The 14091-nt window shown below is 39.0% G+C and overlaps 2 protein-coding genes across 3 annotated transcripts in view; both read right to left on the bottom strand.

Moving 5' to 3' along the window:
* Positions 1–14091, bottom strand: part of LOC129775715 (uncharacterized) — a 269934-nt gene that overhangs the window by 115206 nt on the left and 140637 nt on the right. The window lies entirely within an intron of this gene.
* On the bottom strand, positions 9537–10370 carry LOC129773305 (uncharacterized). The gene has a single exon (XM_055776905.1). The coding sequence runs from the start codon at positions 10368–10370 to the stop codon at positions 9537–9539; it is 834 nt and encodes a 277-aa protein (XP_055632880.1).

Below are 14091 nucleotides of genomic sequence, written 5' to 3'. Positions count from 1 at the left end.
TCTGTTTGCTTTTCGGATCTCCGGAGTCTTCCAATTATCGGTTCAATTTATGTTCGCCTTGTATTGCTTGCGGTTCGAAGAACATGTTTTCTTTTCGCCAGACGATGAGGGGCTATTGTTATGCGCTTTCGTGTGTGTGATTATAGATACCATCGTCGGTGTGGTCTTCCACTTTAGCGATTACAGCTATTTAGTGTTAGGTATCGGAATTGGATGCTTTTCTGAATCACATTAAATTCAGTGAAATTTATTTTAGATGATATGTTTGCAATATGACTATTGGTTCTGCGTCGTTTCATAATGATAGCATTATTAGAGAAAAACAAAACGAAACTTTCAAAACCGTTTTCTAGGAGATTGGTTTGTTATACCACCGGCGATATAAACAAAACGACTACATTTTTCCTCTAGTAAAAACACACATTGTTTGTTTCAGAAAACGTTCTCTGAATACGCACAAAGTAAGCTCAGCTAAACAGAAGAAAAAACTGAATTGGGCTTCGATTTTGCTCCGTGTGCTAATAAATGAACGCTTTCATTTCCTATTTTCATCCTAGTTTCTCTGTAACCAGTTAGCAGCCTACAGCACTTCTAAAGACTACCATCGAGTTAAGATGCAAGTCTGATAAAAACGAATACGAATCGGTTGGAAAATCGCACGCTTTCCTTGTTTTCTACACCGTTTTAACCCCTTCCCGTATTATTTAAAACGTCACACATCAAGTGTTTTCACTAGCCTGCTAAGCGTTCTAGCGCCCTATGTTGTTCAAGTACCCACGAGCAAGGATGGTTCCAATCGTATCAACGAGCGCTCGTTCAATTCTCTTATTTGATTCATTCAACGCACACAATAATATGTTTTAAATCACTCATGAAAAAGAAAACTGACGTGTCAACGAAAACACTGAATGAACGCAGCGTGAGAGTCATCGTTTGGTATTTGTGCGCGTGTTCATCGATGCTTGCTTGTATCATTTTATGATTCGTTCGTTAGTTTCTGCCGTCGCTTTACTTTCGTTTCCTGATCCGATTGGGTGCTTAGCCTCGGAGCTTTGGATCGAATCGCTTTGTGATAGAGTGGTGTCGCTCTCAGAAAAGAATTGAATCGCAAGGCAAAAATGCGATGCGATGAAAATATAACTTTTCGATGTGCTAATGCTCGCAGGTGCGCAGTTGTCGTCTAATAACTTTTAAAAGGAAAGCCAATAGGGTTCAGTTTGCTTACTAAATAGTAACTATATATAACCTTCGAAACGCAATCTATAAATGCTTCGAATTTTTCTTGTCTAATATTTATTATAATACAAATTGTCAAAAGCGGATTTTTGTCCAATAGTGGAGGCACAAGTTCGCAGCCTATGGGGCAAACGATCGCACTTATTGAAATAAACTTTTGAGATAACTTGTATCAAAAATCAATGATGTATCATTGGTAGCGTGTGAAAAAATCATTAATAGCGTGTGTAGGCATCATCCAAGAGGGGATGGGTAGTTGATTACTTGCTGGTTAGACTGATTTGTTGTAAATTTCGAAAAGGCATACGATGCATCCTCATGAAGTTAGATCTCGTCCCTCTAGTTTTGTAACCTGGTTGTATCCACGCTGGACTTTGATGGCTTTCGCAAAAACACCAAATCTTTGAATAAATCTTTTGTCCAATGGTCTGCAATGGATGATCAGTTTCTCAGACTGCTTACTCTCGACTAGAGACGAAACGGAATGTTGATTTTATTTTCACTCCGGATGATCCAATTTTCCGGATAATCGAATCATAAAAAAATTAAAAGGAAATCTTTCGGTAAACGTAAAATAACTATGATTTGCACTGACTTATCTGTTATAATGCAGTATCTTAGCCACGAATTGACTAGCGCCCCATGGGGGAGGAATAATGTTTTGAAATTCGAAAAAAACACATTGCCTTGTTACAGCTCATGAACCAAAATATTATTCAAATGATCAAGTCCAAATACAAGCAAAAGCTTGACATCCAGGAGCCAAGGAGAGTTCCATGAGATGGTTAAGCGAATCAACATTAGGGATGCTATGTTTTGGGTGGCCGAGGCTTGGGACGAGGTACCGAATGATTCCATTGATCCCGTTGTCGGCTGTAGAAGAACGCATGAACGCATGAACGGCGATTCTATGGTTTTCGGAAGACTCAAACTTTGGCGTCTTTTCGACAACAGTAAGTAAAGTCTGAATGAGCTAAAATGTTGTATGGTGTATTTTTTCGAGGTAATCATTTTTTTCAGGAAGTCCCATTCGTAAATTTAAGATGACCATTCTCATTGGCACTCTAATGCACATCGTTACTCATGAATTTATTTTTAAACCAAAATAAACAATAATTTGCAAGAAAAAAAATAAATTAAATTAAATCTATTCTGCGATAATATCGTAACATATGAAGACGCGAAATAGACATCTTTTGAGAATCCAATAAATCAAAGGACTATCCAAGCGGATTCAAAGATTAATCACTTATTTTGTATTCTTTGCAACAATCTCAACACTCCTACCCCAACAACCGAATTAAAACATACTAAACAGACACTGCTCATCCTAACTACATCCATGTTTCATTAAATTATCATATTAGGTATGTTTAAATATTAAATCGATGTTTTGGAATTGCCAACGTATATAAATTTACTGCAGATAATCGAAACTAGTTGTATAGACCAACCCCTTTTTTTTGGTCGTTAAAAGTTACTTGCTGGCGGTTTTCCAATGTCCTTTCTGCTGCTATTCTTCGGAAGCAAACTACTGTACCACAAGCATTTACAAATCATAACATCGTTTATCGTATATATAATTAACCCACATTAATCTAAAATATGTATTACACCTGATAAATTTTAAGAATAAGTAGGGGACATTCAAAAACAACTGATCGAATAAAAATCGCCGCTTTGTTCCCTGCTTATAAATATTTGTACGGTATGCATCACAATATACAGACATTTGCTGCATTGGCCCTTAAAACGCTTGCTGTCGGTATGATAATTGTTCAAATGAGTACAATCACGGGAAAATTATCGCTTGGCGATCCTTCTCTGTCTCATCCGCACACAAATCCGATCGACGGAGAGCGAATCATTGGTCGACAGACCTGCTGTTCTTTCTACTTACGAGACAGAATAAACTTGTCTACCACATGTTTGGATTCGCTCACTCACTGAGTGGTATCGTATGATGCGAGACGAACACATTGATTGAAGAAGTTGTTTTCACATGCTGAAAAAAGTTGGATGCTTTCGTCGATTCTCTCGTCAATCACCAACATTGCCCACGAGTGAGACTCGATGTTGTACGAGAAAGGGTTAATTTCACAGAGCTGTAGGGGAACTATTGATTGAGTTTGAATAAACAGATGCTAAAAAATCATTTTTTATATTAAAATGTCATTTTCTAATTCAACGCATAACGGGGCACATCGCTTCAGTATGGAGATTAAAAAAGAGTTAGTCAATGTCAGTGTTACCAAATCACTCAAATATTTACTCCGATTTTTTTTGCACAGATGGTTTCTGAAGAGCATAAAATCATTTCCTCATATCTGTTTTTGTATTATGTAATAAGAACCAGAAAGAACAAAATTTTTTCAATGCTTCTGACTATTGAAATTCATCCATTGTTAAGAGTACACTGGAGTCGCTTTTTACGCGGGGGATACGCGTAAATTCCAAAATACGCGTAAAAATAAACCGGGTAATTTTCAAAATCCGTGTAAAAATCTAACAAACAGTGAATTATTTGTTTAAAATGCAACCCATATTTTAACAATTGATTACTCTTTTTTTTGCATGCTTCATTTATGCTATCTGTATCTTATATTATTTCTCAGCTACTAATCAGTGATACAATACAAACTAATCTCATGAGAAGTCACATGAATTAGCAAATTGAATATTTACGCGGTTGATACGTGTCGCGTAATAAAAAAAACTGCGTAAATTTCGAAATCCGCATGAAAAGAACCACGTAAATTCCAAAATCCGCGTAAATACCGAAATCCGCGTAAAATGAAACCGCATATAAAAAAACGCGTAAAAAGCGACTTCAGTGTAATACAAACCTTAGAATCAAAATAAAATATCCTTAATAAAAAAAGGCAAAGATCTGCCAGCACATTTGTGAACAGAGGCACGTAGCAAAATATTTGTGATTAGCGGCACATATTAAGACGTTTGTATACAAAAATGTTGGATACAAAACTCCTCGGCGTTTTCGGCGTTCGGTAACAAAAATGCCTCCTAAATTCGATGCCATCTGACGATTCTAACTGGCAGAAACACATCGGAAGCGGAAGGTATAAGCAGTGATTCAAGAATTATCCAAAAGAAACGCTTCGTTGTTGTTTGACATTTTGACCCGTTGTTGTGGTGCATTTTGGACACGCATAAGGGCATCTTACCTCACTTATTTAAGAATGGTGTAATGTGGATGCGTTTAGAATTCTCGTTATTTTTGTTGGTTTTCTACAGTTCAAATCTACAGTAAAAAACATGTTTCATCCTGTTTTGCTTAATATGGGCGACTTGCCCTGTCCTTTATTTTGGTTGTTCATGTAGATAAGGTCTATTGCTATGAACATTTGTCAGTATGAAAGATTTCATACAGATCAATAAGATAAGGTTTTACATTACACCCTGCAATCAAATTCTAAAACGTTTTAAATTCATAGATCATTTGATCACCAACACGATGATAATTGATTCAACTAATGTCATAGAAGTAAGGCATTGAAACTTTTGGCTGGTTCATCGCATTTACTCCATTTTTGGAAGAATTTCGGGATTGAGAATTGAACTCTTGATCATTAGCGTGGGAGATATGGATGTTACCACCGCGCTAGATCTCCTCCAAAGGAAGCATATGTCAATTGTTCCTCTTCTTCAAAAACATCCAAATAATAGCGATCGTAATGATATTCTGAATATCGATAATCACATTTGTGAAATCCCAAACTTGGATTCTGCTGACATTACAGAAAACGAACACAAGGATTTTTTTCTTTCAAGGTCATTAGAAAGATATAACAATAATTTTGATTTTCCCAAATTGGACATTGGTCTGATTTCTGATTATGGCGCATTCCTCAGCGACCGTTGAACGATTGTTTTCAGCATACAATTCAAACAAAGTAAAACTAAGAAGTATAACAGGAACAAAAACTATGCGAGAAATACTGCGAGAAATATAATAATAAGAAATTATGTGAATATGCATAAAGAAAAGTCCGGGGTAGGTCAAATGTACAAAATACAAGTGAACAAAGTACGAATTAACATAATACAAAAGTGTAAAACAAGATGAAGAAAAATAAAAATGCTACTTACTGACACTGTAATTGTATATTTTAATGTTCATTGCTAAAATAAACAACTTTGAGAGAAAAAAAAACGATTCTTCCGGCTTTTTCCAGTTTTTAAAATTTTTTCCAGCTATTTCAAAACATCTCTGTCTGTGAATAATTCACTAATCTACGCCGTTAAATATCGTTGCATTTGATAAATGAAATAAGTTTATAGTCCTACGTCAATAATGCGGTAGTGTTTTGAACACTATCCTCTATTTTTTTTCGCAGGATTTTTTCGGCATTCCATAAAAATGCTCTGTGACTGATATGTGAATTGTACTTTCATTGATTAGTATGCGGGTATGGAGTGTATTTGTTTTGATGTTTTTATATACATAACGTTTTTATAGAACAGATCCAATATGACAGAAACAAAAACTTTGCGAGGAATACTAGCTTTCAAAAATTATATGAATATGCATAAAAAAAGTCAGGGTTAGTGAAAATGTACAAAAAAAGTTAACAAAATATGAATGAACATAATACAAATGTATAAAACAAGTTGAGGAAAATTAAAAATGCTACTTACTGACTCTGTAACTGTATATCGTAATGTTTATTGCTAATATAAAAAACATTGAGAAAATATCGATGCTTTCCGCTTTTTCCAGTCTTTTTTTTTAGAATTTTTCCAGCTATCTCAAAGATACCAATCGAATCAGGAAATTTATTTTATTTTTTCATTAGGGTGCCCATTCCATTTGAGGGTGGTAAAAAACCCAAATTTTCTCCTTTTTTCAAAAATTACTTGTTTTCTAAAATTATTAACTTTTAAATTTCTGTACCGATTCAGATGATCAAATTAAAGCCAATTAGCTGTTCTTCTATGAAAAACTATCAGACTTGCAAAAGATTAAATTTTCTTTTCGTAATTATTAATTGTAATTATTGTTTACATAGGTTTGGACTAGAGGGCGCTATATTTTTTAATATTTTTTCTTGAAAGCTGAAGTTGTTTTTACATAACATATCCAAAAATCAGAGGTGTGATTTTTATCGTTTTTGAGTTATGCGTTTTCAAAGTTAACCGATGGTCTGAAAAAAAAATTTTCTTTTTTTTACCAAAAATGATCTGTTACGGCCCGGTCCGTAAAATCGGTTAACAAAGGTGAAAACACATATTCATTTTCAATGCAATTTATTGTACACAAAACCACAATCTAAATACTAACAAATCTACATCAAAAATCATTTATTTATTTGTTGTTTCGTCTTCGATAAAACTCGCACAGACTACTCTATATAATATTTTAATACTATTTTTAAAAGTAGGTTTGCTAGTCGTAAAATCAAAGTGAGCACTGATTTCATTGAATGCACGTAGGCATGAGTCCAATGGATTGTTGAAGCCGTAGCCAGTTCGGTGTACAGGTACAGAGATGAGCTGTGTGAATCTTAACTACCGTGAAGGAACGTGAAAAGGAACATTTTCTAAGAGTTGGGGACAGTCGATGTTGTTGCGCAGTAGGTCGAAGATCATCAGTTGCAGAATGTGAGTGCGCCTCGCACGTAGTGTTTCCATACCGATCAACATACAGCGTGCGGAATAATCGGGCAGGATAGAGGGGTCGTTCCAAGGGAGATTCCGCAAGGCAAATCGAATGAAACACTTCTGAATGCGTTCGATTCTGATGATCAGCGATGTGTGGTAAGGTGCCCACACAGGTGCAGCGTATTCCAGGATGCTTCGGACTAAAGCGCAAAACAAAGTTTTTTGGGCGTAGATGTCGGTGAACTGACAGGTAGATTGTCGTATGAATCCAAGTACCGTATAAGCCTTAGCAGTGATAAGCGCAACATGTTCGTTGAATCTCAAATTGGAGTCAATAGTAACTCCAAGATCGCATATTGTATAAACACGTTCCAGTGGCACAGACCCAATGTGGTACTGATGTTTTACGGCGGCGATCCTACGGGTGAATGAAATCACCTTGCATTTTTTCACGTTTACTCTCATGCCGTTTACGTTGCACCACAATAACGTTTCATCAATGTCTTTTTGGAGTACGAGGCAGTCGAGCGTTGTCCTGACTACTCGATACATTTTCAGGTCATCAGCGAACATTTGTTTGTATGATGAAATACGGGGGCACAGGTCGTTGACGAACAGAACAAATAACATTAGCCCTAGCACGCTTCCTTGCGGAACACCTGAAGTAGTTGAGAAGATTTCTGAATGAGCCGCATTGATCGTCACGAAGGATTGGCGACCGGTCAAGTAGGAAAAGGTCCAATCAACCACCCAACTTGGAAATCCCATAGCGCTGAATTTTTTACATGCATACATGTGCGGCACGGTGTCGAAAGCTTTTGAAAAAAAGACGTAGATGGAGTCGACCTGCCGACGAGCTTCGACTTCACGAAACAATGTATTTGTGTAGCAAGGCAGATTCGTTGTTGTGGACCGATGCTGGACGAAATCATGCTGGAACTCCGAAATGAGTGGATGCACCACATTGTACAAAGCGTTGTGCACTAACTTTTCGAAGACTTTACTGAAGCAGCAGAGAAGTGATATTCCACGGTAGTTCTTCACGTGATTCCGATTACCCGCTTTGTGAATTGGTACTATTGAGGCCTTTTTCCAAACGGTGGGAAAAATTCTTTCCCTCAACGAGCGGTTGAATATGCAAGAGACGGGAAAAGCGAGTGAGTGAGCACAGTGTTTCAGCAGAGATGGAGGAATGCCATCGACTCCAGGCCCTTTTGATGCATCTAGATCACGCAAGGCTTTCAAGACTTCATCCGGAAAGAAATTGAACGTTGGCATATTCAGATTGTGCTCCTGTATGCGATCGAAGCTTGCACCGTGCAGAGGCGGTGAAGTTGAATTGTACACTGTCTGGAAGAAGCTCGCAAACAGATTAGCGACATCGCCAGGAGAGCTGGCAGTGATTCCATCGAACTCCATTGTATCCGGGATGCGATTGCCTGAGCGATGCGATTTCACGTAATTCCAAAATGCCGATGGGTTTCGCTTAAAATTTGCTTGAGTTCGTTGTATATATTCTCCGTACCTGGACCTCAATAATGCGTTGTAATTTGTTTCTGTTAATCTGAGACTATTTTTATCTTCTGTTGATCTTGTGCTCAAATAGCGTTTGCGTGCCTTCCGCAGTACGTTCCGAAAGTTGCGTAAATCAGAGGTCCACCAAGGTTGCGTCGGAATTGGCTTCACTACACGTCGTTTGAGGGGAATTTGCGCATAAAGAACTTCATACAATTTGTCGTAGAAACGTTCAGCTATAACTTCGACCGAGCCTCCTTCCAGCAGTTGAAGCCAGTCAATAGAGGACAGTATGTTGTTCAACGAGTCAAAGTTACACAACCTGAAATTCAATTCAGGTGGAAGAGACGCATAGTCAGAGAAGTTGGCCGGACTGTAGAGGGCGTCCATGTTTAAAACAAAGGGCTTGTGATGTTCATCGGCTGCCAATAACGGGACCGCAGGCTCTAGAAGATTAGCGATGTCCGGTTCACTTATGAACGCCAAGTCGAGAAGTCTGCCGTTCAAATTTGGAAGCGAATTCACTTGAGTTAATCCCAAACTTAGCATCGGTTCAGTAAGTGCCAGTTCCTGTTCCGTAGATGCGTTAGATGGTAAATAGCCGTTCATGTCCTCATCGAAGACCCAACTCAAAAGCGGGAGGTTGTAGTCGCCTAGTGCCAAGATTACATCTTTACTCGAACATCCATCCATGATCGTCTGTAGCGCGTTGGTATGAGACGTGTAGATAGCCGGACTGGAGAGGGGGCGCAAATAGATAGCTGCGATGTATAGTGTTCTGTACAGCAGACTAATGCGCACAGCCACTTGCTCGAGATGGCCACAGTCCTCAAGCGGTACTACAGCACACGAGTAGTTGGATATTACCGCGATAAGTACACCACCTCCTCTGGAAAATTGGCTGGTAACTGGATTACGGTCGCAGCGAAAGAACTGATACTCAGAGGATAGCTCACAATCTGAAATGTCCGCACGAAGCCACGTTTCAGTGAGAACTAGAGCGTCGTAGTCACAAGTCGAGAGCATCAATCGGAGCTCCGTGGTCTTCGTACGTAATCCCCTCACATTTTGGTAGTATATGACGAATACAGGATCAACTGGAGGTGATGAGTTATCTGGAATGAGGGCCCGATGGCCCTCAATATCCTCCGGTGGTAGAGCTGTTAATGGGCTACCGTGTTCGACAGTTGTGTAGACTGAGGTGTGCGAGCATCGGATGGAGTGAACGGGTCTAGACGAGGCAGTTTTGTCGTGCTCGGCATCCGAAAAACCTGGGAACGACGAACATCCTCGAACTCCCTGAAGAATATTCCAGCTAGCCAGGTAGAAGGGTCCATTGCCGTGTCCTTCAGGTTCGGATTGATTCCAATTTTGAATGACACAAACTGAAGTTTTGTCAGGTCGGTTTCCTTCTTCACTAACTTCTTAGCAACGACGGTATCTGAGCATACTAAGTAGTCCTGAACCAACATGGCAACGTCCTCTTCAGAGACTTGCGGGTCAATCCGTGAAAGATAAATCCAGAATTTGTCAGCAGGCTTGGGTACAGTTGCGATAGTCTTGGCAGTGGGTGCTGATGACTTAGTCCCTATTCGCAGAGCTGCTGTTGGCTTTCTTGTAGGCGTTACATTCAATTCAGCGCGAGGCCGTTTTATATTGGGCCAGACTGTTGATGCGACTGTGCTGGGAAGTTGAGCTTGGACAATAGATGTTTTAATTTCACCAAGCTCGGTTAAAATAGGTTTTAACGAGTCGTCGAGCTTTTTCGCTAGCACGTCTTGTACGGCTGGGACGGTACCGTTAGTTTTCACGCAGTCGAGTATTTTCATGCAGTCATTGCAGAACCATAGCAAATTATCGTTTTGGGTGAGAAAATCCAGGTTTGCACGCTTCCAACCAATACATTTCATATGAGTCAAATGTTGGCAGAAACCGTTGCATTTGACGAACTCTAGTCCTCTTACCGGCGCAGAGCACTGGCAGCAAGTTGACTCCATCGTTAGACAGGTGGCAGTAGTGGATCAAAATCAAGTTGCAGGTATTGAGCTTTATGGCATTAGCTTCAACGGCGGTTCGACAGACGGCGCTGTACACGGCAAGATGAACTGATGACGTCAGCACTGCCGATACTATTGAATGCAGTAACAGGAGCTGTTCACCCGGTGGTATCGTCACAAAATATCGTTGTGGCACGTAAAAACACACACGATTTCAAAACATTTCAAGCGACGCGACAATCACACCCACAAAGAAACTCACGAAAACGAAAAACAGTTTGGTTATCAGTATGGAAACAAATAAAAAATGTAGAGTACAAGTACAACAAATCAACTAGCGCGGTGCGTTTAGCAGCCGTTTTGCATGGATTCACTCCAGGGAAAAAGAATCATAATTAATGCCTATACATAACAATAAGTACTCACCCGTTTCTTCTGGAATATTCGGGATTCTTCAGTTAAACATTCCGCATAATAATTGAAGAATCAATCAAAACAATAACAATCGCATTGTCATAGAACAGGAACGGATGGAAACGAACCCGCTATAAAGCAAAGCTCCATTGTTTATAGCGTATATTCCAGAATACCCGAGCAAAGATCCAACAATAGAATTCCCCGTAGCGTGTACCATATAAATAGGACAAGAAATGTTCAGTTCTTCGTTGGTGGAGACGAATGAACTCTCAGAGTTTAATGTCTCTTTAATTCAAAACCGAACGAACCAGTTCTTCGTTCAGTCGCAAATAAACCATCGTAGTGAAATAGTGAAATAGTGAAACTATCAAGTGTTCTGACTATCACGTGGAACTGAAAAGTTCAAAGTTAAAAGTCCAGGCGGAATCCACAACCACGTATCAGAAAAGGCCAACCAGCTTTGACTATATTTGAACCTATTTCTTCTACATCAGTGTGGCAAGTCCAATCATCTCTGGAATTCTGAACACCATCTGGGCGGAAACATGATCTTTTTTTTCAAAAATTCATAACTTTTGATCTACTGGACCGAATTAGATAAATGCCATATCATATCTTATTTTCTTTGTAATATTATGACACTCGCAAAATAAATGGAGCTTGTTTTCGTAGTTTTTAATTGTATTGTTTTTTTTTTTAGTTTACATGGTTTAGAGATAAGAGACGCTGTATTTTTTAATATTTTATCTTGAAAGCTAAGTTTTTGGCATAATATGTCCAACAATCAGAAAAAAAACAAAAACCAGTCTAATAGTTAACATGCTTTGGTTGCGAAGTTAGCTTAACGGAAAATATAACAGGTGAACTAATTTTATTCCGAATCCGCCATGCACATAGTAAGAAACGATAAGATTGTGTTAACAAAATATTGAATAAAATGGATATCGATATGGAGGCTCTTATAGTTTTTAGCCATGTCATAGGATGGATAGGCCGTCTTAGGAATTGACAGCACCATCTCAGATTACAATGAAACGTTATGGATGTAAAAACATTGGTCATTGAAGCAACGTTGCATACCTTTTCTAATTTTTTTCGTAACAAAAATCTGGAAAACTGTAATTGAAATTCATTTTTCTCAGAAACATGCTTTCTGAAATTTCTCAAAAAATATACGAACAGCCTATATAATTACCAACAAGTCATTCATGCATCAGAAAATGGGCACTTTTACAGGGAAAACAATTTTTTCGTGTGTTTTTTCAGAAAAGTTCTGAATCATATTTCGGACAGCTTCATATTTCGGACACTTTGTAATAATATCTTGAAATACATAATATCCTGATGATTTAACTATAAATTTAATATCACAATTGATTCTCTAGACTCCAGACTCAGTCTAGAGTTTTTTTTTTTTTTTTTTTTATCTTCGCTTATTTTTCGTCGGCCTATTTCCGCCACTTTAGTGCCAATCACCGACATCAGGGAGGCGACTCCACCTGTTCCTACCTATCAGACTCAACAACTCATGAGCCGGGCCAACTTCTTTTACTTCCGCTCCGAAGGAAGACGTAACCAGAGATTTTTCGCCTCAGAAAATCCCAACGACGCCAGCTGGGATTGAACCCAGGCCGATCGGATTGTGAGGCTGTTACGCTAACCATACAACCACTGGCGCCGTCTAGTCTAGAGTTAACCAATGCATTTGTGATGAGAACCAATAGGAGTGCCGGTAAGTTTCTTCTTTCTTCTCAAAAATTAATGCTTTATTTTTCAAGAATGGTTACAAATTTAATATTGCAAGTATTGCCCATCGCTAGTCACAACTTTTTCCACCTTTCTGGCAATTCACGGATCCCTTTGCGGAAATAATCGGCCGGTTTGTCGGCCAACCACGAATCGATCCAATTTTTGACTGCATCAATACTGGAGAAGTGCTGGTCATCCAGGTTGCATCGATCGAAAAAGTTAGTAATCGGACGGAGCAATGTCTAAAGAATACGATAGGTGGGATATGACCTCCCATTTGAGCGTTTCCAAGTATGTTTTGACCGGTTTCGCGGCATGCTGCCGAGCATTGTCGTGCTGCAAATTAACTTTATCGTGTCTTTGCTCGTATTGTGGCCGTTTTCCTTCAGTGCACGGCTCAAACGCATCAATTGTCATCGGTAGAGGCCCCCCGTAATGGATTCATCCAGTTTTAGCAGCTCATAGTACATCACACCCAGCTAGTCCCATCAAACAGACAGCATTACCTTTTGGCCGTGAATATTCCGCGTGACCGTCGATGTTGATGCACGGCTGGGGTATCCTTACGTTGCCCGACGTTTAGGATTGTCGTAATGGACCCACTTTTCCTCGCCAGTAACGATTCGATACAAAAAAACCCTTTGTTTCATGCCGTTGGAGCAGTTGGTCGCACGTGAAAAAACGGCGTTCGACGTCTCGTGGCTTCAATTCATACGGCACCCAATGTCCTATCTTTCGGATCATTCCCATTGCTTTTAAACGTTCGGATATGGTTTGCTGAGCTACTCCAAGTATATATGCAAGTTCTTGTTGCTACTCCAAGTATATATGCAAGACGGATCTTGATCGAGTCACTGTCCCCTAGCATATATACATACAAATTTCATCTTAAATATTATTTTTATTGTACAAAAAATGAAAATAAATTTCTTCATTGTTATGCAAGCTGCTTAAATCAACAAATCATCAACTGACAACATGCTGAAAACAAAAACCCAATGTATCGAACATATTTATACATCAAACAACTTTTATTTTCCTTTGGTTAGGAAACCACCTTTTCGACTCAACCCCTTACATATTCCCCCCCACCCAAAGCTACAGCGCTTAGTTAAGAATTGACGTTTTCCCTTTTTTTTTGTGCGGGTATTTTCATACATTCAAGTAAAATCTCTGACAGGATAAGAATATTTCCACGCGTTTGGGAAGAAGGGAGCAACCACTCATTCCGTATACAGCATACACCTGTGCGAGGGGCAATCAAAATAATTCACCCAACCCTATTTACCCTTACATTTATTTAACAATTTCTACTTTTGTTATGGAAACAATAAAAAAGCCCGATATTGGATCCTTGCTAAGGGTATGGCCGGCATGAAACATTGAAGCCACAGGCATTCCGTCGCAGGTCCGATGTGAGGTTAAAAAATTTAAAATAATGAGGAAAGGAATGTGAAGGAGACAGTTACCAATACTTTTATGCAAATTTCGTTTGGTGACTTCAATCCACAATAAATACCCATGGATCGTTTCAACAAAATCACTAAACACAATC

The sequence above is a fragment of the Toxorhynchites rutilus genome, chromosome 3 (genome assembly GCF_029784135.1).
Source record: "Toxorhynchites rutilus septentrionalis strain SRP chromosome 3, ASM2978413v1, whole genome shotgun sequence".
Taxonomy (NCBI): Eukaryota; Metazoa; Arthropoda; class Insecta; order Diptera; family Culicidae; genus Toxorhynchites; species Toxorhynchites rutilus.
Note: the sequence above shows the minus strand (reverse complement) of the source record. Positions and strands in the feature narration are given on the sequence as shown.